Source organism: Schistocerca nitens, chromosome 1 (genome assembly GCF_023898315.1).
Source record: "Schistocerca nitens isolate TAMUIC-IGC-003100 chromosome 1, iqSchNite1.1, whole genome shotgun sequence".
NCBI classification, from domain to species: Eukaryota; Metazoa; Arthropoda; class Insecta; order Orthoptera; family Acrididae; genus Schistocerca; species Schistocerca nitens.
Genome location: NC_064614.1, coordinates 923,218,757 through 923,244,088, shown reverse-complemented (window position 1 = coordinate 923,244,088; position 25,332 = coordinate 923,218,757). Strand labels below are relative to the sequence as shown.

General features: G+C 42.2%; 1 protein-coding gene across 10 annotated transcripts in view; it reads left to right on the top strand.

The window, feature by feature from the left end:
* The window catches only part of LOC126192659 (ribosome-releasing factor 2, mitochondrial), a 253,755-nt gene that overhangs the window by 67,946 nt on the left and 160,477 nt on the right, over positions 1-25,332 (top strand). For all 10 annotated transcript variants that reach the window (XR_007538482.1, XM_049932628.1, XM_049932619.1 and 7 more), the window contains 4 exons: positions 15,780-15,941; positions 16,068-16,181; positions 17,798-17,950; positions 23,889-24,337. Coding sequence is in view for 9 of the 10 variants with exons in the window: in XM_049932619.1 (XP_049788576.1) it covers positions 15,780-15,941; positions 16,068-16,181; positions 17,798-17,950; positions 23,889-24,337 (878 nt within the window). In the remaining variant the exon portion in view is untranslated. The remainder of the gene's footprint in view (positions 1-15,779; positions 15,942-16,067; positions 16,182-17,797; positions 17,951-23,888; positions 24,338-25,332) is intronic.

Here is a 25,332-nt window from a genome sequence, read left to right as displayed (position 1 = left end):
GCACAGCGTCACAGTCACTAGTTGATGTGGAACCAAGTGAGAGACTAAGTAGATGCAGAAATACATCAGCAGTGAGACAAATACAAATCTGTGGACTACTCACACACAAAGGCTGCAAACAGTGCAGTTCTTCATGTAGAGTTCAGGGAGGCAGACGACGGACCAGTGAATACAGCTTAGGTGATGCCAGTGACTGTGACTGATTTGTGCTGCATCTTTGATGGGAAGTAAACTGTGACAGGTAGCCCCAATGGCTTTGGCACTGATGGTGCAGTACTACTCCCTAGAACTACATGCACACCACAGGCTGCTCCTCCATTTCACTATCAATATCCAGAGCAGTAGTGTGGTATGCCTGATGACATGATACACCTTGAGCGTGCTCCCTGCCGCCGTTGGATAAGCAGCTGCAGCAGCAAGTCGTATACTCCTAGCTCACTCATTTGTTACATAGTTTAATTCTTAATTTCGTTGCATGTTTTTGGTACTAGCATTGTTTAATTCATAAATTTCGGGCGTATTATAGTATTTGAGAGTCGTAGCATCGCGTTTTAGTACCTGAATAGTGTAAAATCGCGTAGTCTCCTTCCGCCGCTGAGCAGTGTGTCAGCAGTGCGCAAGTAGCAGCATTACTGCATTTACTAGGCAATCTTGTATTTTAATAACTGTTTAAATTTTGTCGATTTGTTTGCACTCTCTGTAGATTAGTTCAGAAGTTCTTTGCACAACAGTTTTTAGCATGGATAGGGACTGCAACTGCTGTGTTCTGATGCAGGCTGAGTTGGCATCCCTTCGCTCCCAGCTTCAGGCAGTGTTGGCTTCGGTCACACAGCTTGAGGCTGTTGCCAATGGGCATCACTGTGGGGGTCCGGATGGGGGTTTGTCAGGGACGGCCAGCTCATCCCACGCATCCTCCGATCGGACTACGACTGTGGTTGCCCGGGATACTGCCCGCATTGAGGCTGATCCCTCACCTGTGGTAGAGTGGGAGGTTGTCTCAAGGTGTGGTAGGGGGCGAAAGACATTCCGGAGGGCTGAACGGAAGGCCTCTCCCGTTTGTCTGACGAACCGGTTTCAGGCTCTGTCTCAGGCTGATACTGATCTTCGGACTGACATGGCTGCTTGTCCTGTTCCAGAGGTTGCCCCTCAGTCTGCAAGATCCGGGCGGTCGCAGAGGGTGGGCTTACTGGTAGTTGGGAGCTCCAACGTCAGGCGCGTAATGGGGCCCCTTAGGGAAATGGCAGCAAGAGAGGGGAAGAAAACCAATGTACACTCCGTGTGCATACTGGGGGGAGTCATTCCAGATGTGGAAAGGGTCCTTCCGGATGCCATGAAGGGTACAGGGTGCACCCATCTGCAGGTGGTCGCTCATGTTGGCACCAATGATGTGTGTCTCTATGGATCGGAGGAAATTCTCTCTGGCTTCCGGCGGCTATCTGATTTGGTGAAGACTGCCAGTCTCGCTAGCGGGATGAAAGCAGAGCTCACCATCTGCAGCATCGTCGACAGGACTGACTGCGGACCTTTGGTACAGAGCCGAGTGGAGGGTCTGAATCAGAGGCTGAGACAGTTCTGCGACCATGTGGGCTGCAGATTCCTCGACTTGCGCCATAGGGTGGTGGGGTTTCGGGTTCCGCTGGATAGGTCAGGAGTCCACTACACACAACAAGCGGCTACACGGGTAGCAGGGGTTGTGTGGCGTGGGCTGGGCGGTTTTTTAGGTTAGATGGCCTTGGGCAAGTACAGAAAGGGCAACAGCCTCAACAGGTGCGGGGCAAAGTCAGGACATGCGGGGACCAAGCAGCAATCGGTATTGTAATTGTCAACTGTTGAAGCTGCGTTGGTAAAGTACCGGAACTTCAAGCGCTGATAGAAAGCACCGAAGCTGAAATCGTTATAGGTACAGAAAGCTGGCTGAAGCCAGAGATAAATTCTGCCGAAATTTTTACAAAGGTACAGGTGGTGTTTAGAAAGGATAGATTGCATGCAACCGGTGGTGGGGTGTTCGTTGCTGTTAGTAGTAGTTTATCCTGTAGTGAAGTAGAAGTGGATAGTTCCTGTGAATTATTATGGGTGGAGGTTACACTCAACAACCGAGCTAGGTTAATAATTGGCTCCTTTTACCAACCTCCCGACTCAGCAGCATTAGTGGCAGAACGACTGAGAGAAAATTTGGAATACATTTCACATAAATTTTCTCAGCATGTTATAGTCTTAGGTGGAGATTTCAATTTACCAGATATAGACTGGGACACTCAGATGTTTAGGACGGGTGGTAGGGACAGAGCATCGAGTGACATTATACTGAGTGCACTATCCGAAAATTACCTCGAGCAATTAAACAGAGAACCGACTCGTGGAGATAACATCTTGGACCTACTGATAACAAACAGACCCGAACTTATCGACTCTGTAAGTGCAGAACAGTGAATCAGTGATCATAAGGCCGTTCAAGCATCCCTGAATATGGAAGTTAATAGGAATATAAAAAAGGGAGGAAGGTTTATCTGTTTAGCAAGAGTAATAGAAGGCAGATTTCAAACTACCTAACAGATCAAAACTAAAATTGCTGTTCCGACACTGACAATGTTGAGTGTTTATGGAAAAAGTTCAAGGCAATTGTAAAATGCGTTTTAGACAGGTACGTGCCGAGTAAAACTGTGAGGGACGGGAAAAACCCACCGTGGTTCAACAACAAAGTTAGGAAACTACTGCAAAAGCAAAGAGAGCTTCACTAAAAGTGTAAACGCAGCCAAAACCTCTCAGACAAACAGAAGCTAAACGATGTCAAAGTTAACGTAAGGAGGGCTATGCGTGAAGCGTTCAGTGAATTCGAAAGTAAAATTCTATGTACCGACTTGACAGAAAATCCTAGGAAGTTCTGGTCTTACGTTAAATCAGTAAGTGGCTCGAAACAGCATGTCCAGACACTCCGGGATGATGATGGCATTGAAACAGAGGATGACACGCGTAAAGCTGAAATACTAAACACCTTTTTCCAAAGCTGTTTCACAGAGGAAGACCGCACTGCAGTTCCTTCTCTAAATCCTCACACAAACGAAAAAATGGCTGACATCGAAATAAGTGTCCAAGGAATAGAAAAGCAACTGGAATCACTCAACAGAGCAAAGTCCACTGGACCTGACGGGATACCAATTCGACTCTACACAGAGTACGCGAAAGAACTTGCCCCCCTTCTAACATCCGTGTACCGCAAGTCTCTAGAGGAACGGAGGGTTCCAAATGATTGGAAAAGAGCACAGGTAGTCCCAGTCTTCAAGAAGGGTCGTCGAGCAGATGCGCAAAACTATGGACCTATATCTCTGACGTCGATCTGTTGTAGAATTTTAGAACATGTTTTTTGCTCGAGTATCATGATGTTTTTGGAAACCCAGAATCTACTCTGTAGGAATCAACATGGATTCCGTAAACAGCGATCGTGTGAGACCCAACTCGCTTTATTTGTTCACGAGACCCAGAAAATATTAGATACTGGCTCCCAGGTAGATGCTATTTTCCTTGACTTCCGGAAGGCGTTCGATACAGTTCCACACTGTCGCCTGATAAACAAAGTAAGAGCCTACGGAATATCAGACCAGCTGTGTGGCTGGATTGAAGAGTTTTTAGCAAACAGAACACAGCATGTTATTATCAATGGAGAGACGTCTACAGACGTTAAAGTAACCTCTGGCGTGCCACAGGGGAGTGTTATGGGACCATTGCTTTTCGCAATATATATAAATGACCTAGTAGATAGTGTCGGAAGTTCCATGCGGCTTTTCGCGGATGATGCTGTAGTATACAGAGAAGTTGCAGCATTAGAAAATTGTAGCGAAATGCAGGAAGATCTGCAGCGGATAGGCACTTGGTGCAGGGAGTGGCAACTGTCCCTTAACATAGACAAATGTAATGTATTGCGAATACACAGAAAGAAGGATCCTTTATTGTATGATTATATGATAGCGGAACAAACACTGGTAGCAGTTACTTCTGTAAAATATCTGGGAGTATGCGTGCGGAACGATTTGAAGTGGAATGATCATATAAAATTAATTGTTGGTAAGGCGGGTACCAGGTTGAGATTCATTGGGAGAGTGCTTAGAAAATGTAGTCCATCAACAAAGGAGGTGGCTTACAAAACACTGGTTCGACCTATACTTGAGTATTGCTCATCAGTGTGGGATCCGTACCAGATCGGGTTGACGGAGTAGATAGAGAAGATCCAAAGAAGAGCGGCGCGTTTCGTCACAGGGTTATTTGGTAACCGTGATAGCGTTACGGAGATGTTTAATACACTCAAGTGGCAGACTCTGCAAGAGAGGCACTCTGCATCGCTGTGTAGCTTGCTCGCGAGGTTTCGAGAGGGTGCGTTTCTGGATGAGGTATCGAATATATTGCTTCCCCCTACTTATACCTCCCGAGGAGATCACGAATGTAAAATTAGAGAGATTAGAGTGCGCACGGAGGCTTTCAGACAGTCGTTCTTCCCGCGAACCATACGCGACTGGAACAGGAAAGGGAGGTAATGACAGTGGCACGTAAAGTGCCCTCCGCCACACACCGTTGGGTGGCTTGCGGAGTATAAATGTAGATGTAGATGTAGATCTTCATCTGATTGGTCTTCATGCTATAAATACCACTGGACAAATTGATGGCAGTTTTGGCTGGAGACACTCTGATTGTTGGTCATCCTGACTCTTGAGAACTCTTCAGTTGCTATGCAACAAAGGACCACAAACACACATTGTTCCAGTGTGCACTTATTAACCTCACCTAATCTAGTTGCATTTAATGTCCCCTTTCTTCATACATATCCACCCACCAACCTGCAACCCACATTATAAACTATTATTTACTTTTATCTTGGATCTCTTTGTGTTGTCATATCAATTTCAATTTGTTTTCAGCTTTCACTATCAGCTCTACTTCCTCAGGTTTCATCTAGTTTCCCCACACTTCATGCATCCTGCCCATTTTGTGATTTTTACCATATATTTTTGCGAATTTTTTCACAAGTATTTCTAAGTTATTTACACACTTTACTTGTATTTATCCTCCACTATGGATCCTTGCACCTTCCGTATGTGCCAATACAGAAAAGTTTCCTTATCCCTAACCAGTACCCAGTCCCACATACTGTTGCTGCATTTTTGCCTGCCTCATGGAATCCCTCCAGAGGGCCTTACCATCAAATTACCCATCACCAGTTTGAACCCCTCCTTCCATAATGATCTCCATCTGTTTAAATTCCATCAGTCATTAGCCTTCACCAAACTAGTTTTGCAAAACCTTGTAAATCAGCCCCAAATCTTCTTGCAATACCTCCTTCCTGCTGGAAAAATTTTTCTGCTCTGCAATTCCAAATTCCTGTATTCCATCTCTCACAATGAAACTCTTGTCCTCCAGGAACTAAAGCAGCATGCATAATGCCGTCACAAAAAGCTCTCCGACCTATTCACCTACTATTACCACCTTGGGTTACCATTATACACCACCTCATCCAACAGCCTCCATCCCTCCCCCACATACCCTCATAGCTGACAAACCCTGCCTTGCATACCTGCTATATTTACCAAACTCTCAAAACCTCCCTCCCACCACCATCCAGCACTCTGAACCTAAATAGATCTGAAACACAGCCATGAACCTTTTCTCCAAAAACCTTAGTACCACAGAAGTATAGGCCCTTTCCAAAGGCCTTACCTGTCACCCCGCTCCCAAATTCAATCATGTTGGTAATGCAAAAGCAATACTGAACCCTGCCTTACCCAGTTCACTCCTCCATTCAACCGTGGTCCAACCCCACTGCTCCAGATCACCCCCTTTTTAAGTTCTAGTATTTCTTAACCTTGAACCTTGTCTCACAATTACTCCCCAAATTCCTCAACATGTGAGTGAACATTACATCCATAGAAAGAACCGCAATCTAAAACCTGAAAACCTGATCCTGACCTTATACTCCTGCACGCTGTCAATGGTTCAAACACTGATTTTGATCCGTAAGGATTACCTCATCAAAGGAATCTCAGATTTGTTCACCTCCAAACCTTGTCACATTGATCCCATTCTAGAAATCCAGTAGGATCTCCAGTCTCTCCTCAAATCCTTATACCCATCCCAGAACCTCTCCCTTGAGACTATCTCTCTCATCAACCGTACCACTCCCCACACTTCTACCTTATCCATGCTTCCCAAAGTCCATAAATCCAACCACCCAGGATGTCCCATTGTGGCCAGTTTCTGTACCCTCACAGAGAGAACCTCTGCACTTGTAGACCACATCTTCAGCCTATTATCCATAGCCTACTCTCCTTTATGAAAGACACCAACTATTTCCTCCACTGACTGTCCACAGTTCCTGTTCCTTTACCACATCGCACCCTTCTCACCACTGTTGATGCCACATCACTTTATACTAAAATCTTTAATGCCACTGGCCTTTCCACTTATGATTGCTATCATTCTCTATGCCCAATGGATTCCAAACCTACAACCTATTTCCTGGTTACTATCACCTACAATATCCTCAACCACAAATACGAGGGCCATTCAGAAAGTAACCTCCGGTTGATTTAAAAAAAAATACACCAAGTTAAATAAAAATATTTTAATATATACACTCCTGGAAATGGAAAAAAGAACACATTGACACCGGTGTGTCAGACCCACCATACTTGCTCCGGACACTGCGAGAGGGCTGTACAAGCAATGATCACATGCACGGCACAGCGGACACACCAGGAACCGCGGTGTTGGCCGTCGAATGGCGCTAGCTGCGCAGCATTTGTGCACCGCCGCCGTCAGTGTCAGCCAGTTTGCTGTGGCATACGGAGCTCCATTGCAGTCTTTAACACTGGTAGCATGCCGCGACAGCGTGGACGTGAACCGTATGTGCAGTTGACGGACTTTGAGCGAGGGCGTATAGTGGGCATGCAGGAGGCCGGGTGGACGTACCGCCGAATTGCTCAACACGTGGGGCGTGAGGTCTCCACAGTACATCAATGTTGTCGCCAGTGGTTGGCAGAAGGTGCACGTGCCCGTCGACCTGGGACCGGACCGCAGCGACGCACGGATGCACGCCAAGACCGTAGGATCCTACGCAGTGCCGTAGGGGACCGCACCGCCACTTCCCAGCAAATTAGGGACACTGTTGCTCCTGGGGTATCGGCGAGGACCATTCGCAACCGTCTCCATGAAGCTGGGCTACGGTCCCGCACACCATTAGGCCGTCTTCCGCTCACGCCCCAACATCGTGCAGCCCGCCTCCAGTGGTGTCGCGACAGGCGTGAATGGAGGGACGAATGGAGACGTGTCGTCTTCAGCGATGAGAGTCGCTTCTGCCTCGGTGCCAATGATGGTCGTATGCGTGTTTGGCGCCGTGCAGGTGAGCGCCACAATCAGGACTGCATACGACCGAGGCACACAGGGCCAACACCCGGCATCATGGTGTGGGGAGCGATCTCCTACACTGGCCGTACACCACTGGTGATCGTCGAGGGGACACTGAATAGTGCGTGGTACATCCAAACCGTCATCGAACCCATCGTTCTACCATTCCTAGACCGGCAAGGGAACTTGCTGTTCCAACAGGACAATGCACGTCCGCATGTATCCCGTGCCACCCAACGTGCTCTAGAAGGTGTAAGTCAACTACCCTGGCCAGCAAGATCTCCGGATCTGTCCCCCATTGAGCATGTTTGGGACTGGATGAAGCGTCGTCTCACGCGGTCTGCACGTCCAGCACGAACGCTGGTCCAACTGAGGCGCCAGGTGGAAATGGCATGGCAAGCCGTTCCACAGGACTACATCCAGCATCTCTACGATTGTCTCCATGGGAGAATAGCAGCCTGCATTGCTGCGAAAGGTGGATATACACTGTACTAGTGCCGACATTGTGCATGCTCTGTTGCCTGTGTCTATGTGCCTGTGGTTCTGTCAGTGTGATCATGTGATGTATCTGACCCCAGGAATGTGACAATAAAGTTTCCCCTTCCTGGGACAATGAATTCACGGTGTTCTTATTTCAATTTCCAGGAGTGTACATCTTACAACTACATCTTTGCACTATTTTTCTACATAGTCTCCATAGCGATTGAGGCACTTGTCGTATCTCTTCACAAGCTTTGAAATTCCTTCTGCATAAAAATCACCCGCTTGTGCCTGGAGCCAGCCTGTGACCGCACAGAACTTACGGTAACCCAATCTTGCTGTCACTATCTCGTACAAGAGAGTCTTAGAAATCTGTGGATAACCAGTAGACAACTCCGACATTGAGAAACGTCGATTTTCACGAACTTTTGCATCAACTGTCTGAACGAGTTCCTCAGTCACCAATGATGGTCTACCACTCCTCTCTTCATCATGAACGTTTTCTCGTCCACTTTTAAATAAACGTACCCATTCACGGACAACTCCTTCACTCATAACTCTTGGTCCATACACGGCACAAAGCTCACGATGAATAGCTGCTGCAGAATATCCTTTGGCTGTAAAAAACCTTATGACAGCACGCACTTCACATTTGGCGGGGTTTTCTATTGCAGCACACATTTCAAACTGCCACAAAAACTAAACTAGCGCAGGTACGACGTTCACTCGACCACGGCTTGATGCCGACTGACCTGTTGAGTGCGTGAACGCACAGATGGCATCGCTACTCCCCCCACAACCCGCACTGTGACCAATCGGAGGTTACTTTCTGAACCGCCCTCGTATTTCACTTTTGAAGGCATCACCTACAGACAGATCCATGCTATGGCAATGGGCACCTGCATAGCCCCAATCTATGCCAAACTATTCATGGGCCATCTAGAGGGAATCCTTCCTAACCACCCAGAATCTCAAACCCCTGACCTGTTTCATATTCATTGATGATCTCTTCATGATCTGGATTGAGGATGTGGCCACCCTATTCACAGTCCTCCAGAACCTCAACACTTACTCTCCCATTCATTTCACATGGTCCTCAATGTAACAGGCCACCGTCCTTAATGTTGACCTCCACTTCTGTCCACGTCAAACCTATCGACCACCAGCAATACCTCCACCTGAATAGATGCCACCCATTCCATACCAAGAAGTCACTTCTGTATAGCCTAGCTACCCTTGGTTGTTGCATATATAATGACAAGCAGTCCCTCTCGAAACATACCAAGGGTCTCACTGAAGCCTCCACAGACGAAAATTACTCTCCCAACCTTGTACAGAAACCTAGATGCAAAACCTGTACCATAAGTCCGCCCACCACCACCTACTCCAGTCCAGTCACAAAATCACCTGTCCCACCAAAGGCAGGGCTAACTGTGAAATCTGTCAAGTGATCTAAAAGCTACGCTGCAGCCACTGTGCTGCGTTCTACAGGGGCATGACAACCATCAAGCTGTCTGTCCGCATGAATGACCACCGACAAACTATGACCAAGAAACAGCTGAACCACCCAGTTGCTGAGCATGCTGCCACACAACATTCTTCACTTCAATTACTGTTTCACAGCCTGCACCATCTGGATTCTTCCTGCCAACACCAGATTTTTCTGCAATATATCATACATTCCCACAACCCTCCTGGTCTCATCCTTAATTAGTCACTGTCCTTCACCCACCTGTTCCCTTCCCTGTTTCCAATCCAGCACTACACAACCTTCTTTCTCAGCAATAAACTCACAGTGTTTGTATTTCTCTTGCCCCTCTCCCCCACCACTCTCTGTCTAACCTCCCATCTGCAACTAGCTGCTCTATGCTCTCCCCACTATGTCCCTGTATGCTCCCACAGGCAACACTTCATCATCCCCCAACACAATTCATCATCCCTCACTCCTACCTTGCTGGCTCTCCCCCTCCCTGCCACAGTCTCTTCCTGACCCCCACTACCCAGATTGCCTCTCCCATCATATACTGTTGTTTGCAGTCTGGCCTCAGTGGCCAGAGACAGTGGTCATATGTGTGTGAATTGTATTTGTGTGAAAGTGGGTGTGTTTGCAGTATTTCAGAAGAAGGGCTTTCAGCTAAAAGCGTACTCGTTTAGCAGCCTTTTTGTTGTGCCTGTCTGTGAACTAACATCTCCACTATATGGTGAGCAGTAATCTATCCTTTTCATAATATCGTCATTATTCTATCCTGGATTTTTCATTGTTTGATTTCATTATTGCTTGAATATGTTCTACATAATTTTTATGTAAAAAGAATTTAATATTTATTATTTATATGCAAGCCATAGTTACCAGTCATTTTACCATCAACTCTCATCATTGCAAAGAGACTTGAATGAGAATTATTTTGGTGTTCATGGAACATGTTTCACTATGCCTGTGCATAATACAGCACATTATCCTATTGCCTGCAATATCATTTTTCTCCACCATGGAAAAAAATCTGTTTGGAGGCCTTGGGCCAATGGAAACTATAGAACCATGACCTAGAATAAATAGTCATATCTGGAAGTGCATACAATAATTCTTTTGATAATGAAGTCATTGATGCTTCCAAGTGAATGCCAGTGAATAAGAATAAAATTTTGTCTACAACTATGAATTGTTTGTATTAATCTGCACTTCTGCACTGCTTCCATATAACACACAAAAAGAATGAAAAAAAAGAAAAGAAATAAAGAAAAAAAGGTGGTGTAAGGTCATTATAGTAAGAAGCAGGACCACAGTGTGTGACATCAGAACAATATTTTTCTAATATATTTTATTGTTTAGATAATAGACTTCTGCTTCTCTCTTCCATTAAACTGGGAACAGTACAAATAAAATATTGTAACAATCAGATTTCCATGTTTCTTTTATGTGAGTATGTGTAAAAAAAAGAGATAAACTTTTGTCATTATTGCTGTCATGGTGTTGATGAGGGCAAGAATGTTAATAATAATTTTAGTGTTTTAGAAGATGTAAGAACAAGATTGTAAATTTATGCAAAAATAATGATAAATTAAGCAATGCAGGAAGTACCACACTGTGGAGAAGAGGGAAATGAAGGTAGCAACAAGAGAGAAAGTGGGAGAGTTGAAATGTGGTGATTATCTTGGAGTTAGATCAGAGTTGTATTAGGGAGTCAACCAGAAGGATTCTTCTAAATGTAAAGAATGTGGAAGTTTTCTATTATTGCATTGGACATTGTGTGACTGTAGCTGCGAGCGACTATTTCACACACACACACACACACACACACACACACACACACATACACATACTACTTTCTTAGGCTCTGTAATGAATATTATTTTTTGTCCGAAAATGCACACGATATTATCGACTATGTAAAAAAATCACTTCACTCCTCAGTTAATTCCACTCTCTTTTTACCTTTTTTATTGTTTGAAGTGAAGGTCAGTAGACTTGTGGCAGGCTGAAAAACATTTAATTTGGGTTCCTATAATCTCAGGGAAATTACTAACTGTCTTCTCACCTCGTGAGAAAAATCAGAATAGTTTAATTTAATTTCGTGGGTTTCGCGTTGGCAACGTAAGAAAATTGGCAACGTAAGGAAAAAAAAATTTAGTAAAGAAAAATCTGTAACATTTATAAATTGGGGATTGATGATCATTACTATGAAATGAAAGCAGAAATGCCAAATTAAACAATTATTATTTAACAAAAGAAGCTTTTTATACAGACGTCTGGCATCTCGTTCATTAATCCCACAGTTTTGGACAATAACTTATATGTCACAATGTTTAACTACATGTAACAACAAACTGTATAAATATATGAATGTACACAAACTGACAACATCCATACATTTTAAAATGTCCACGGATGACTAAATAAATAAATAAATAACAAAGAATTTTTGCCGTATTCCGGCAAAAAACGTGATTGTGATTTTTATTGGTCCCGTAAATTATCTTTTGTACAGATATGTACTTGTAACATAGGACATGTCATTAGGCTTACAATCTAGATAATATGAAAGGCAAAAGTATATAAAATAGCTTACACATAAAATATACATAGGAGCTTTCACAGTATACACACTCATGCTCATAAATTAAAGATAATTGCAGAATGTGGTGCCACACAATGTGGCACTACACAAAACTGGTGCTAATAGCATAGGCACATAGGGAACACACATGACACAGATCTGTAAGTCCACGGTATTGGTGAAAAGTCGAAAAATCATCCTGAAACACATGTGCCACAAAACGCCACTGTTTCCTGCGCATGTACCCCAACATCAATATGGGATATGATCACCATGCGCACGTACACAGGCCGCACAACGGGTTGGCATACTCTGGATCAGGTGGTCGAGCAGCTGCTGGGGTATAGCCTCCCATTCTGGCACCAGTGCCCGCTGGAGCTCCTGAAGTGTCCTAGGTGTTTGAAGATGTATGTCGACCAAGAGCATCCCAGATGTGCTTGATGGGGTTTAGGTCTGGAGAACAGGCAGGCCACTCCATTTGCCTGATATTTTCTGTTTTAAGGTACTCCTCCAAGATGGCAGCTCAGTGAGGTCATGTGTTATTATCCATCAGGAGGAAGGTGGGACCCACTGAACCCCTGAAAAGGCAGACATACTGGTGCAAAATGACGTCCCAATATACCTGATCTGTTACAGTTCCTCTGTCAAAGGGGTGTACGTGCACCAATCATAATCCCACCCTACACCATCAAACATGACCTCCATACAGGTCCCTTTCAAGGATATTAAGGGGTTGGTATTTGATTCCTGGTTCACACCAGATGAAAACCCAGCGAGAATCACTGTTCAGACTATACCTGGACTCGTCTGTGAACATAACCTGGGACCACTGTTCCAGTGACCATGTACTGTGTTCTTGACACCAGGCTTTACGGGCTGTCTTGTGACCAGGGGTCAATGGAATACACCTTGCAGGTCTCTGGGTGAATAAACAATGTCTGTTCAGTCATCTGTAGACTGTGTGGCTGGAGACAACTGTTCCAGTGGCTTTGGCAAGGTCCCAAGCAAGGCTACCTGCAGTACTCCATGACCATCTGCGAGCACTGATGGTGAGACATCGGTCTTCTTGTGGTGTTGTTGGATGTCCCTTACTGTAGTGCCTGGACATCTTTCCTGTTTGCTGGAATTGTTGCCATCATCTTGAGATCACACTTTGTGGCACACGGAGGGCCCGTGCTACAACCTGCTGTGTTTGACCAGCCTCCTTTCGTCCTAGTATTCTTTGAGCCATTTTCAACACACAGTCACCATTAGCATGTCTGAAAACATCTGCACACTTACTTGCTGCACTGTACTCTGACATGCACCAACACACCTCTTTGTATGTGGACTGCTACCAGCACCACCATACGACGACCGCAGGTCAAATGTGCTGCATGGTCATACTCTGAGGTGATTTAAACCTGGAAACTGCCCATGAGAGCATTGTTTCACCATGTATCAGCATTATCCTTAATTTATGAGCATGAGAGTATATATTATTACATCGTACACAATGACTTATGATGCAGTATATTCATAATATTACATCGTACAAAATGATTTATTATGATACATACAAAAATAATAATTTTGTGAGATGTAATTAGCTTATATTATACATCAGTGGTTCCTTATTATAGTTAATTTCTTTAACACTGATTTCTGTTGCTAGGTCTTTTTATGATGCATGAGATTTATTGCTCACAGGATGAACTTTTGATCGCTGTTTGCTCGTGTAGTCAGCTACACTATAATATTCCCCTTGTATCAGAAACTTATTTAGATTTGTGGGGAACATTTTCTCAGTTTTGAGGTCTTGTAATTCCCTTGGCATTGTTTGTATTAACTTGATGCCAGAGTATCTGGGTCCTTTTTCAAAAATCTTAAGTCTATGTTGAATGCAGCACAAATGTTTTCTGTTCCTTGTGTTGTGTGTATGAACAGTCTCATTAGTCTCTAGTTTTGTGTGATCACATAATGCACTCAAAATGGTCTTGAATATATACAATGATGAAAATATTAGAATGTTTAGTTCTTTGAAATAACTTTTACACTATTCTTTTTGCTTCTTTTTCAATATAATTTGAATGGCTTGCTTCTGTAATGTGAATATTCTCTTCATTCCTGTGGTAGTTGAGTTCCCCCATACTGTGATTCCATATCACATGTATGGTTCAAAAAGCCCATGATAGGTCTCAGTAAGTATACTGAGCCAGTTGCTTCATTATAAATATCACTGAGCTTAGCTTACTGGAAACAGTATTTATCTGCTGTTTCCAATTTAGCTCACTGTCTATTGTAATGCCCAAAAACTTAACTGAGGCTACTTCTTCCAGTCCTTTTTCATCAAAGAAAACATCCATCTGTTCTTCTTTTTGTTTATTTTTGAAGACCATGTACATAGTTTTTGGGACGCAACTAAAAAAATAGAAAGAAAAGACGAGCACGTATTCTTATATAGAACAAAATACAGACGATAATGCTATGGCACTTTCATTATCCTAGGCATACATATTTGCTGAGTTGCAGTGCAGTTCATTGACTCAGTGGTTAAATTATATCTTTAACTCTTGATATTTTGATAGGAAAGGAAAATAGTATGTTATTACGTCGTGGGCAGGGCACAATATTGCAGTATGTTCATCAGTGGTGTATGGAGGATGAGCACAGCACATATAACTGAAGGGTTGCTCTGGAACTAAAATAAGTAAATTCTCTTTTATTTGTTTTATCTTATAGTAAGATGTGTAAATTTGAGCTAAACTATAAATCGTTATAAAACAGTTGCAATAATATACTACAATAAAAAAAACTGGACCTTGGGACAACTGACGTTTTGAGTAAGTATTCACTGAAAAAGTTTTGAGTTGTTGGTATTATTTCTGATATGATACCTTGAGAGAAGTGTAATACTGAATATAAGAAACTTCATTTATAATAACTGAAAATATGAGGGAGCATGCTGATAATATTGAACCGTTGATTTTTTGACTGAAATTATAGCTCATGTCTTTTTGTAATGTAAGTGAATGTTCAATATGTGCTCATGTTGCTTGAACACAGGTTTCACAAAACTATTTTATTGTCATATAGAGATGCTGTTTTTACTTCATTACTTCTCAGTAAGTTGAAGTGGGGTGAAATGGAATTCCCCTTTCTTTTCACTACAGTAGGGAGAGCTTTCTGCATATTATAAGTTTGCGATGCGATTATGCTGTCCCCTCGCAAGTGCAGCTGTATTGTTTGATCTACTTTCTCCTTTTCCAACATTTTCATCTATCCCTCATGTCATCCATCTTTGCCTCACGTATAATCACATCCTCAGCTTCTCTTACTCTTCTTATCCTTTACTTGTTGATCACACTCACTCCTCTCCTCCTTCTCATATCTTCACACCTCATCTTTTGTCATTTCCCTGCATTTATATATTCTGTATTGTCCCCAGTGGTTCTGGGTTTTGGATGACCTCCCTGCCCATTCCTTTTTTATCTCATACAAGAACCATGAATTCTGTTAAGCTCAAAGCTCCAAATCAATTTCATGTAGTTTTTGTTGTCATTACAATTCCACCAATTGCTGAATGTTGCAAGCTCCTGCTTCACTGTTGCTGTGTGTTCTTCAGATACCAAGTAAACATGGAATAGATTCAAGATAACAGCTGTATGTGAGTCAGTGAGTTTTGTTTGACACATTTAAATTACATCTGTATAACTGAGTCGTAACATTACTAATTTCCTCTCATGCTAAAGGTGTTCTTATAACAATTGGCATAATACAAGACTTCATTGTAGCCCTTAAAGATGTTGGAGTTGCTTGATGTTGTTCTTCAGTAGAAAAAATTACTGATACGTACTTTTTTTATTAATGTTGTAGGATATGTTGTTGCTATGTCAAAGCACTACAGCCATATAAAAGCCCTTGGTGGTCTGAGGTTTCTCAGATATTTCAGCAGGGAAGTAGGAAAACAGAGCACACATGTTTCTTCGGAAATATCTCGCATAAGGAATGTTGGCATTTTGGCCCACATTGATGCTGGTATGTAGTTACTTTTGTACTAGTTTAGAGTATAGAAAGCATTTAATGTTGTTAATTATTATTAATTTTTCCCTTGCATATTTATTTATAATGAATTACCTTCTTAATTCTTTTGGTGTTATTAAGGCAAGACAACAACAACAGAGAGAATGCTTTACTATTCTGGAACAATTCACAGTATGGGTGAAGTTCATCGTGGCAACACAGTTACAGATTATATGGTCGAGGAAAGAAATCGAGGTAATACTCCCAATGTTTTCTAATATCTGTTTCTTGTAAATCAATGTATTGATTGTTTAGGAATGTATCTCCATTTAAATATCATTTCTTTGTAGAGCAAGGTGTGAGTGAAATGCGTCAGACAAAAATTTCCTACTTCACTATAGTGAACACACACAGGATACCCTTTTTCTTCATATCTCATAGTGCACTGTATAGAATTAGATCATCAGAAAGGATGTTTGTATAGCATGCGAGGCTGTAATCTTCTTATACCTGGCACTGAGATGGAGTGACTTTGAAACACAATAAGGAACCTAAAATGCAATGATTTCTTGTGCTACCACTTCTCATGGAAATAAATTTTACCTAGGTGGCTATCAAGTTGCATATCAACCCAGTGTGCCAACTTCTCATGGTATTACAGGCTTTGAAATAGTTAATGCCTCAGTCATTCACAAATTGTTTTCTATAAATCTCATTGTAAAGGAGAACCATCAAGGACATGCAACATGCCAAGTTATACATTAACAGATAGGATCAGGCATTTTATATATACAGGTACATCTACATCTGTACTCTGCAAACCACTGTAAGTGCATGGTAAAACTATAACTGTTTAATGTAAATGAAGAAGTAGCAGTTTTTTTTCTTGAAGTAGTGACTTCACTGCTTTTATACTATTTATTTCAGTTTTTGTAACAAAAAAAAAAAAAAAAACAGTAATTTTTAATGCAGTTTCTAACAGCTACTTGAATTAATTAATATGTACCTAAAATCATCCCTATGGGATCTTTTTAAACAAAAAATGAAAATGAATTACCTCAACTGATTCTGAGATAACAGAACGTCCATTAGCACACTTTTAATTCACAGTTTGTATCTATTGTAGGTCAGTGTTCTTTTCTAATTTCAGTTTATATTGATGTCCTCTACACAGACAAGTTCTGCTGCTTTCAGTGGCCATGCCTCTGATATTTTCCTGCTGTGAGTTTAGCGTATGTGATACAAAATTAAAAACCATTGTGAAGATAGTGGGAAAGATGAAAATTACCTGTTATTTTAATACCACCTAAAAGAGACATGGTTATCACTACAAAACTGGAAGCTTCATCTTTATTATGCTTACTGCATTTTTTGTACCATCATTAATATCATAGATGCCATACATGACTACATGACTCTTGAATGAAAACCTGAATTATTTCATTCCGCAAAAACTTGGTAAATGATGCCAAGACCTAATGAAATGAAACAAGTGTGGTAGTATTTCAACTAACTGTGTAATTACAATTGCATCATAATAAATAACAATAACGTAAATAATACTACCTTTACGATATGAAGATGGACTTTTGACAATATGGTACACTTCTAGAAAACAAATGTGTATTAAGCGTCATAAACTGATTTAGATGTGATGCACTGAACAATGTTGCATTTAATTATGTCTTTTTGTTTGTTTACTTGTCTGTGAGTTTGTGAGGAAGGGAGGAGGGTGTCTAAAAACAACTAATTTGGTTTTGATGAGGAAAAATGGAAGTGTTTGCAAATTTCCAAATTCCATATATAATCAGTTTATTGAACATAGCAGTTTTACATGTTTGAAGAATACTTTGTGAATTATTGTTTTGTAGGTATCACTATTACTTCTGCTGCTGTTACCTTTTATTGGAATGAACACAAATTCAACCTGATTGACACTCCTGGTCATATTGACTTTACTATTGAAGTGGAGCGTACTCTGAATGTGCTGGATGGTGCTGTTGTTATTTTAGATGGCTCTGCTGGTAAGTAATATCTAATTTACTCTCAAGTAAAATAACATTAAAATTTGCCCAAATATATACCTTAAAATATATCAGAAAGCCACTTTCTCTCTCTCTGTTTTGTATCATATACACATGTGTGCCCTCCCATCCCCTCCCCCACCCCCCAGCAAACACACACACACACACACACACACACACACACACACACACACACACACTCTTTGTAGCAGATGTAGCTTAAGAGCTGCCTGGAAATCCGAGAATAGTTTAAACGGTAGAAAAGCCAGAAGTGAGAGGGAGGGGGTGAGTGTGGATGCATAATGAGGGTATATGAGTTAGGAACTGGAGTGATGTGTAAGGGAACAAAGAATGAAAATAAAAGAAAATCAAACACCTAGAAGGAGAATGCCATATACTGGGGTAAATGTAACTACCCCTGCTGGAAAATATTGTAGTATTTGTTATGAAGATTTAGTGAAGCACCAAATACATGCATATTTCTCAATTAATGCTTATCTGTTTGGGTTTTTGGCGTTGTCATATGATTTTGAGTAGAAAGCTAACATTTCTGGATGCTATTATGAGGTTCTGCTTTTCTCTAAAATTATTTATTGCAAACATAAATGTCAGATTAAAAATCTGGAAATATGGTGTACTTCATTGTTTATGTATATAAATTCGCAAAATTTACATAAAGTTTGGCTGTTTTATGAAAATTAAAATTGTTTATGAATTTTGATAAATTACTGTTTATGCGTGTAAATATTATAGACTTTTGAAAATATAAAAATTATTGTGTTGACCATAACAAATGACATAGAAGAGGAAAATTTATTTTCTTTGCAAAGAAAGATTAATTAACAGTTTATATGCTTTTTATATATTGAAGCAATAGAAGAAGTTTTTAAGACATACTAATAGTTTAAGATTATGATCACAGTCTGAGATAATTAAATTTTGATGTGAATTTCACCAATATACAGCATCTTTGACATGTTGTCAACTAAACTGCAGTTTCTAAAGAAAAGTGAACAGGTTTGATTTCCTAGTCAAGTATCATTCTGATACAAAGGATCTACAAGTTTAACAAAGAAATATTTCACTGTTGTACTGCAAGACATGAATGTGGCTTATACCCTTGTTACATGAAATCTGAGTGTAGATGAATTGATTAACTAATCGTCACGAGACTAAATACAGTTCTTTGAATCAAAGGCACAGTGCCACACAATTCAATCATTGGAGTTTCAGGTTCTAATCATTCTAGGGATGTTTGGGTATAGCTTAACAAATAATGGACTGTGGAAGGTAAGTGCAAGTACAACATGCACAAGTGGAGTTGTTGCACTGACACAAGTGTGACTGTGGTGATATTTGGACATTGAGCCACATTGTAAGTGAGTGCCAAAATAGATGTTTTCCTGGTGGTATCTAGACTCTACATGAATCAGAAAATTAGGTGCTCTACTAGATTGAGTCTTCTGGCATTTGTGTTTAGTCTGGTCCATTTAATGTTTGTGTAGTTTAAATAGCTGTATGTGTAATTTTTGTTTTTGTTTTGAGTTTGTTGCTACAATTGATGGTTATGATAATAATAAACACTCATTTAAGAGAATCACTTGACAGTATTTTCAGCCAAGCCAATAAGACTGTTGAAAGTTGTGTAAAATCTCTGAGCCGTTATTCCAAATGTTTTGTTACCAATAATTTCACTTTTTGCCTTGAAACTGAAATATTGTGGCACGTTCAGTCTTTGCCTCACAAGTAATTCCTAAATTCCTCAACATCGGAACCAACCTTTTGTCTGCAGAAAAAATTGCAGTCCACAACATAAGCATTTATGTTGCCCTTATAATCCTAACTGCCAACAAAGGCTCCACCATTGTGGTTTTGAACCACTTGGATTACCTGGCTCAGGGATTCTGCCAGGTGTTGGATTTTCCACAGTGACCCATTCGAGAAATCCAACAAGATATCCAGTCCCTGCTTAAATCCTTAGGCCCATCCCACAACCTCTCCCATGAGTCTATCCCTCTCCTCAGCTGTATCACTCCCAACTCCTACTTTCTACATGTCTAGAAAGTCCACAAACCCAACCACTTAGAACACCCCATTGTTGCTCTCATGGACCAACACCTGTAGCCTATTACATGTGACCTACCTTGCTACATAAAAGACACCAACTGTTTTATCTGATGACTCTTCACAGATCCTATTCCTTTGCCACATTTTGTCCTGTTCATCACTGTTGCAGCCACCTCCCTCTTCATTAAGATCCCCAAGGTCCATGGCTTTGCCACTATTGAACGCTATCTTTGCCAATGCCCAACTGGATCCAAAAATGTAATCTCCTTCTTGGTCACCATTATCAACTACACTCTTGGAAATTGAAATAAGAACACCGTGAATTCATTGTCCCAGGAAGGGGAAACTTTATTGACACATTCCTGGGGTCAGATACATCACATGATCACACTGACAGAACCACAGGCACATAGACACAGGCAACAGAGCATGCACAATGTCGGCACTAGTACAGTGTATATCCACCTTTCGCAGCAATGCAGGCTGCTATTCTCCCATGGAGACAATCGTAGAGATGCTGGATGTAGTCCTGTGGAACGGCTTGCCATGCCATTTCCACCTGGTGCCTCAGTTGGACCAGCGTTCGTGCTGGACGTGCAGACCGCGTGAGACGACGCTTCATCCAGTCCCAAACATGCTCAATGGGGGACAGATCCGGAGATCTTTCTGGCCAGGGTAGTTGACTTACACCTTCTAGAGCACGTTGGGTGGCACGGGATACATGCGGACGTGCATTGTCCTGTTGGAACAGCAAGTTCCCTTGCCGGTCTAGGAATGGTAGAACGATGGGTTCGATGATGGTTTGGATGTACCGTGCACTATTCAGTGTCCCCTGGACGATCACCAGTGGTGTACGGCCAGTGTAGGAGATCGCTCCCCACACCATGATGCCAGGTGTTGGCCCTGTGTGCCTCGGTCGTATGCAGTCCTGATTGTGGCGCTCACCTGCACGGCGCCAAACACGCATACGACCATCATTGGCACCAAGGCAGAAGCGACTCTCATCGCTGAAGACAACACGTCTCCATTCGTCCCTTCATTCATGCCTGTCGCGACACCACTGGAGGCGGGCTGCACGATGTTGGGGCGTGAGCGGAAGACGGCCTAACGGTGTGCGGGACCGTAGCCCAGCTTCATGGAGACGGTTGCGAATGGTCCTCGCCGATACCCCAGGAGCAACAGTGTCCCTAATTTGCTGGGGAGTGGCGGTGCGGTCCCCTACGGCACTGCGTAGGATCCTACGGTCTTGGCGTGCATCCATGCGTCGCTGCAGTCCGGTCCCAGGTCGACGGGCACGTGCACCTTCCGCCGACCACTGGCGACAACATCGATGTACTGTGGAGACCTCATGCCCCACGTGTTGAGCAATTTGGCGGTACGTCCACCCGGCCTCCCGCATGCCCACTATACGCCCTCGCTCAAAGTCCGTCAACTGCACATACGGTTCACGTCCACGCTGTCGCGGCATGCTACCAGTGTTAAAGACTGCAATGGAGCTCCGTATGCCACGGCAAACTGGCTGACACTGGCGGCGGCGGTGCACAAATGCTGCGCAGCTAGCGCCATTCGACGGCCAACACCGCGGTTCCTGGTGTGTCCGCTGTGCCGTGCATGTGATCATTGCTTGTACAGCCCTCTCGCAGTGTCCGGAACAAGTATGGTGGGTCTGACACACCGGTGTCAATGTGTTCTTTTTTCCATTTCCAGGAGTGTATATCCTCATCCACGGCTACTTGTCCTTTGAAGGCATCACCTGTAAAGAAATCTGTGGCGCAGCAGAGAGCACCTGGATGACACCATCCTACACCATCGTATTCATACACAATCTAGAGGAATCCTTCCTAATCACCCAGAATCCCAAACCCCTCACCTATTTCAGATTCATTTATGACATCTTCATGATCTGGATTCAGGGTGTGGACACCCCAACCACATTCCTCCAGAACCTCAACATCTTCTCCACCATTTGCTTCACCTGGTCCTCCTCAACCCAAAAAGCCACCTTCCGCAATGTTGACACCCACTTCAAGGGTGGCTACATTGGTATCTCTATCAGTATCAAACCTACCAATCATGGGCAATTCATCCTCTTCGACAGCTGCCACTCATTCCATACCAAGAAGTCCCTTCTTAACAGCCTAACCACCTGTGGTTGTCGTATCTGCAGTGACGGGCAACCCCTCTCCAAATATACCAAAGTTCTCAGTGAGGCCTTCAAAGGCCAAAAGTAGCCACCCAACTTTATACAAAAACAGATCTCCCAGACATTGTCTCTCCAGTCACCTATCACCTCCCACATACCCATTGTGCAGCCACAAAGGAGCAATCCCCTCATGACTCAGTACCACTCAGGACCAGAGCAACTGAATCTGGTTCTCCAGCCCTGACACAGCCATTTCCTGTCCTATCAAAGGCACAAAAGCAGAGCTTCTTGTTAAAGCAGTTGTGTCATCTACAGATTAAGCTGCAATCACTGTGCTGCTTTGTACATGGGAATGATGACTAACAAGTTGTCTGACGGCGTGAATGGCCACCAACAAACTGCGGCCAAGAGACACCTGGACCAGCCAGTTGCTGAACATGCTGCCCAACACACTGTGTTTCTCTTCAATGACTGCTTCATAGCCTATACCATCTGTATCCTTCCTACCAACTCCATATTTTGTGAACTGCACAGGTGGGAACTCTACCTGCAGTATATGCTACATTCCCATAACTCCTCGACCTCAACTTTTACTAGTCCCTGTCCTCCACTTACCTATCCCCTTCTCTGCTCCCACTACAGCACAACACTGCCTTTTATTCCAATACCTTCTATTCCACCAATCGATATACTAGTGCTTTTCTTCTTTACTTCTCTCCGTTTTCCCACCCCCACCCCCCTCAAGTTCCTGACTGGACCTAGTAGCCCCAACCCTGTCCCGAACACATCCCTACACACTCTTCAAGCAGCACTGTGTCTTCCCCTACCCCACCCTGCAACGTCCCCCCCCCCCCCTCCCCAATCCCTTTCACTGCCCCATGCCTCCTCCTTACCACCACCACTGGATTGCTCCTCCCATCAAGCACAGTTATGACTCAGTCTGTTGGCAGAGGTCATGTGTGTGTGTGTGTGTGTGTGTGTGTGTGTGTGAGAGAGAGAGAGAGAGAGAGAGAGAGAGAGAGAGAGAGAGAGAGAGCAGAAGTAGTCCTTTTGGCCAAAAGCTAAAATATACAGAAGTCTTTCCATTGTGCCTGTCTGCGACTCAGCATCTCCTCCATGTGGTGAGTAGCAATCTATATTTTTCAAAGGATTGTTATTATTCCATCCTCGACTTTCCACTGTGTGTGGGTTAGATGTTCTTCACATTTTCTGAGATGCTAGTGGTGTTGTGCAGTATTATTTTTGTTTCTCTTGTAGGGTTAGTTTTTGTGGCCAAAGCCATATTTTTAAAAAATAATATTTAGATTTATCTTAGGTGAAATTCTTTGTGCCCTCTTTTAAGCTTTTATTATTTTATTACTGAGAGATGAGTATCTGATTCTCTTTGTTTCATTTGAAGTTAACTGATTTGGTGATTAAGTGTGAGTGTTTTCCTTGTTTATTTATGTATTTGTTCTGGCATTGTAAAGTGTTGTTAGTAAACCAAAGCATTTGGTCAGAAGCCCACACTTATTAAAATTCTAATCAAATACCACTCCCAACCTGCACCACACTTTTTATATTCAGTCTTGTGTTAATTTTATTTATTTATTTGTTCTCATTGTTCTTAATGTTTATGGATCAAAATTAAGATTTTATTTCCTATAATCATACAGTGAATAATTTAGACTTCTTATAATATATATTCTTTTATTTTTTTATCACTAAAATTTAACTTCTTATCTACAGGTGTTGAGGCTCAGACACTGACGGTATGGAGACAGGCAGACCGCTATGATATTCCACGTATTATTTTTGTTAATAAAATGGATCGTAGAGATGCAAGTCTGAACTTATCTGTGGAATCTTTAAAATACAAGCTGGATTTAAATCCATTGCTCATTCAACTGCCAGTCTATGATGATGAGAAAAAATTTTCAGGCATTATTGATCTTGTTTCACTAAATATTCTATCATGGAGTGAAAAAGACCAAGGGAAGACTTACACCCAAACACCAGTTTGTCAGCAACGACATGGTAAGCTTTGGGAAAGAGCAACTGAATCAAGAAATTCACTTATTGACCAGCTGACCACCTTAGATGATGAGTTAGCAGACCTTGTTATTCAGCATGACAGTATGGAGAGCATTTCATCAGAGCCACTTTTAAAATCGCTGAGAAATGTTTCATCATCTCAGGTGAGACAAAACTGAACATTTTCTTTATTGTAATCTGTTATTCGATCCATGAAGTATGATTCACATAATGTATTTGTTTGATAATGTGATTCATTTGTATTTTAAGCCTTATTACATTATCATCATTTCTAGTCCAGACTGAGATATTAACAATTACAAGTGATAAGGAAAATAAAGTTGATTTAAAATGTCATCTTAGGAAATATTGTGATTATCTGTTAGCAGAGGGAAAGAAATGTCGTTACTAGATTTCAGTCATATTCCTTCTTTGATTCACACTTGATACATACATGCACAGTGTGGTTAAAGATAAAACAGAAACTATAGTAAAAACAATTTAGTATTATATATTTTCTACATTATCATTGCTATGTTCCACTGGGACTTATAAGTATGAGGCATGTTCAGAAATTAAGTGTATTATATTTTTATTTTTTGAAACAAGTATTTTTGAAAAAATGCAAGATAAGAGTCTCATAATATCATTGTGCATTGATGGTTCCCCCCTGAGGCAAAAATTTGACCAAAATGGTGCCTTTTTGGTCACAAAACACTGAGGTCATGATTGTTTTGCCTGAAATTGTGGTTATGAATTTTTTGGCAGATGGGGAATTCATGTGAAACCACTGTGTTTTTGCCTCAGGCGTATAGCGAACCACCCATGCTTCATCCCTGGTCACAATAGAGCTCAGAAAATCCTTATCTTCCAAGTGAAGTTGCTCAAGAAACTTGTGGGTAACATTGACCTGATTTTTCATGTGCTGCTCAGTTAGTTGTTTTGGGACCCTTCTTGCATATGGTTTGTTTCTGTGACTAACAGAAGAGATTTCCTTAGAGTTGTGGAAACATAGCAGTAATTTCATCCACTGATGATTGGCAGTATTCACGAACACTTCCTCAATTTTGTGCACCCACTCATCAGTGGAGGCATCCATTTGCAGAGAAAATTTTTGCCTGATTTCTCCATTTTTAAAAAGCTATTTCAGTTTGTTTTT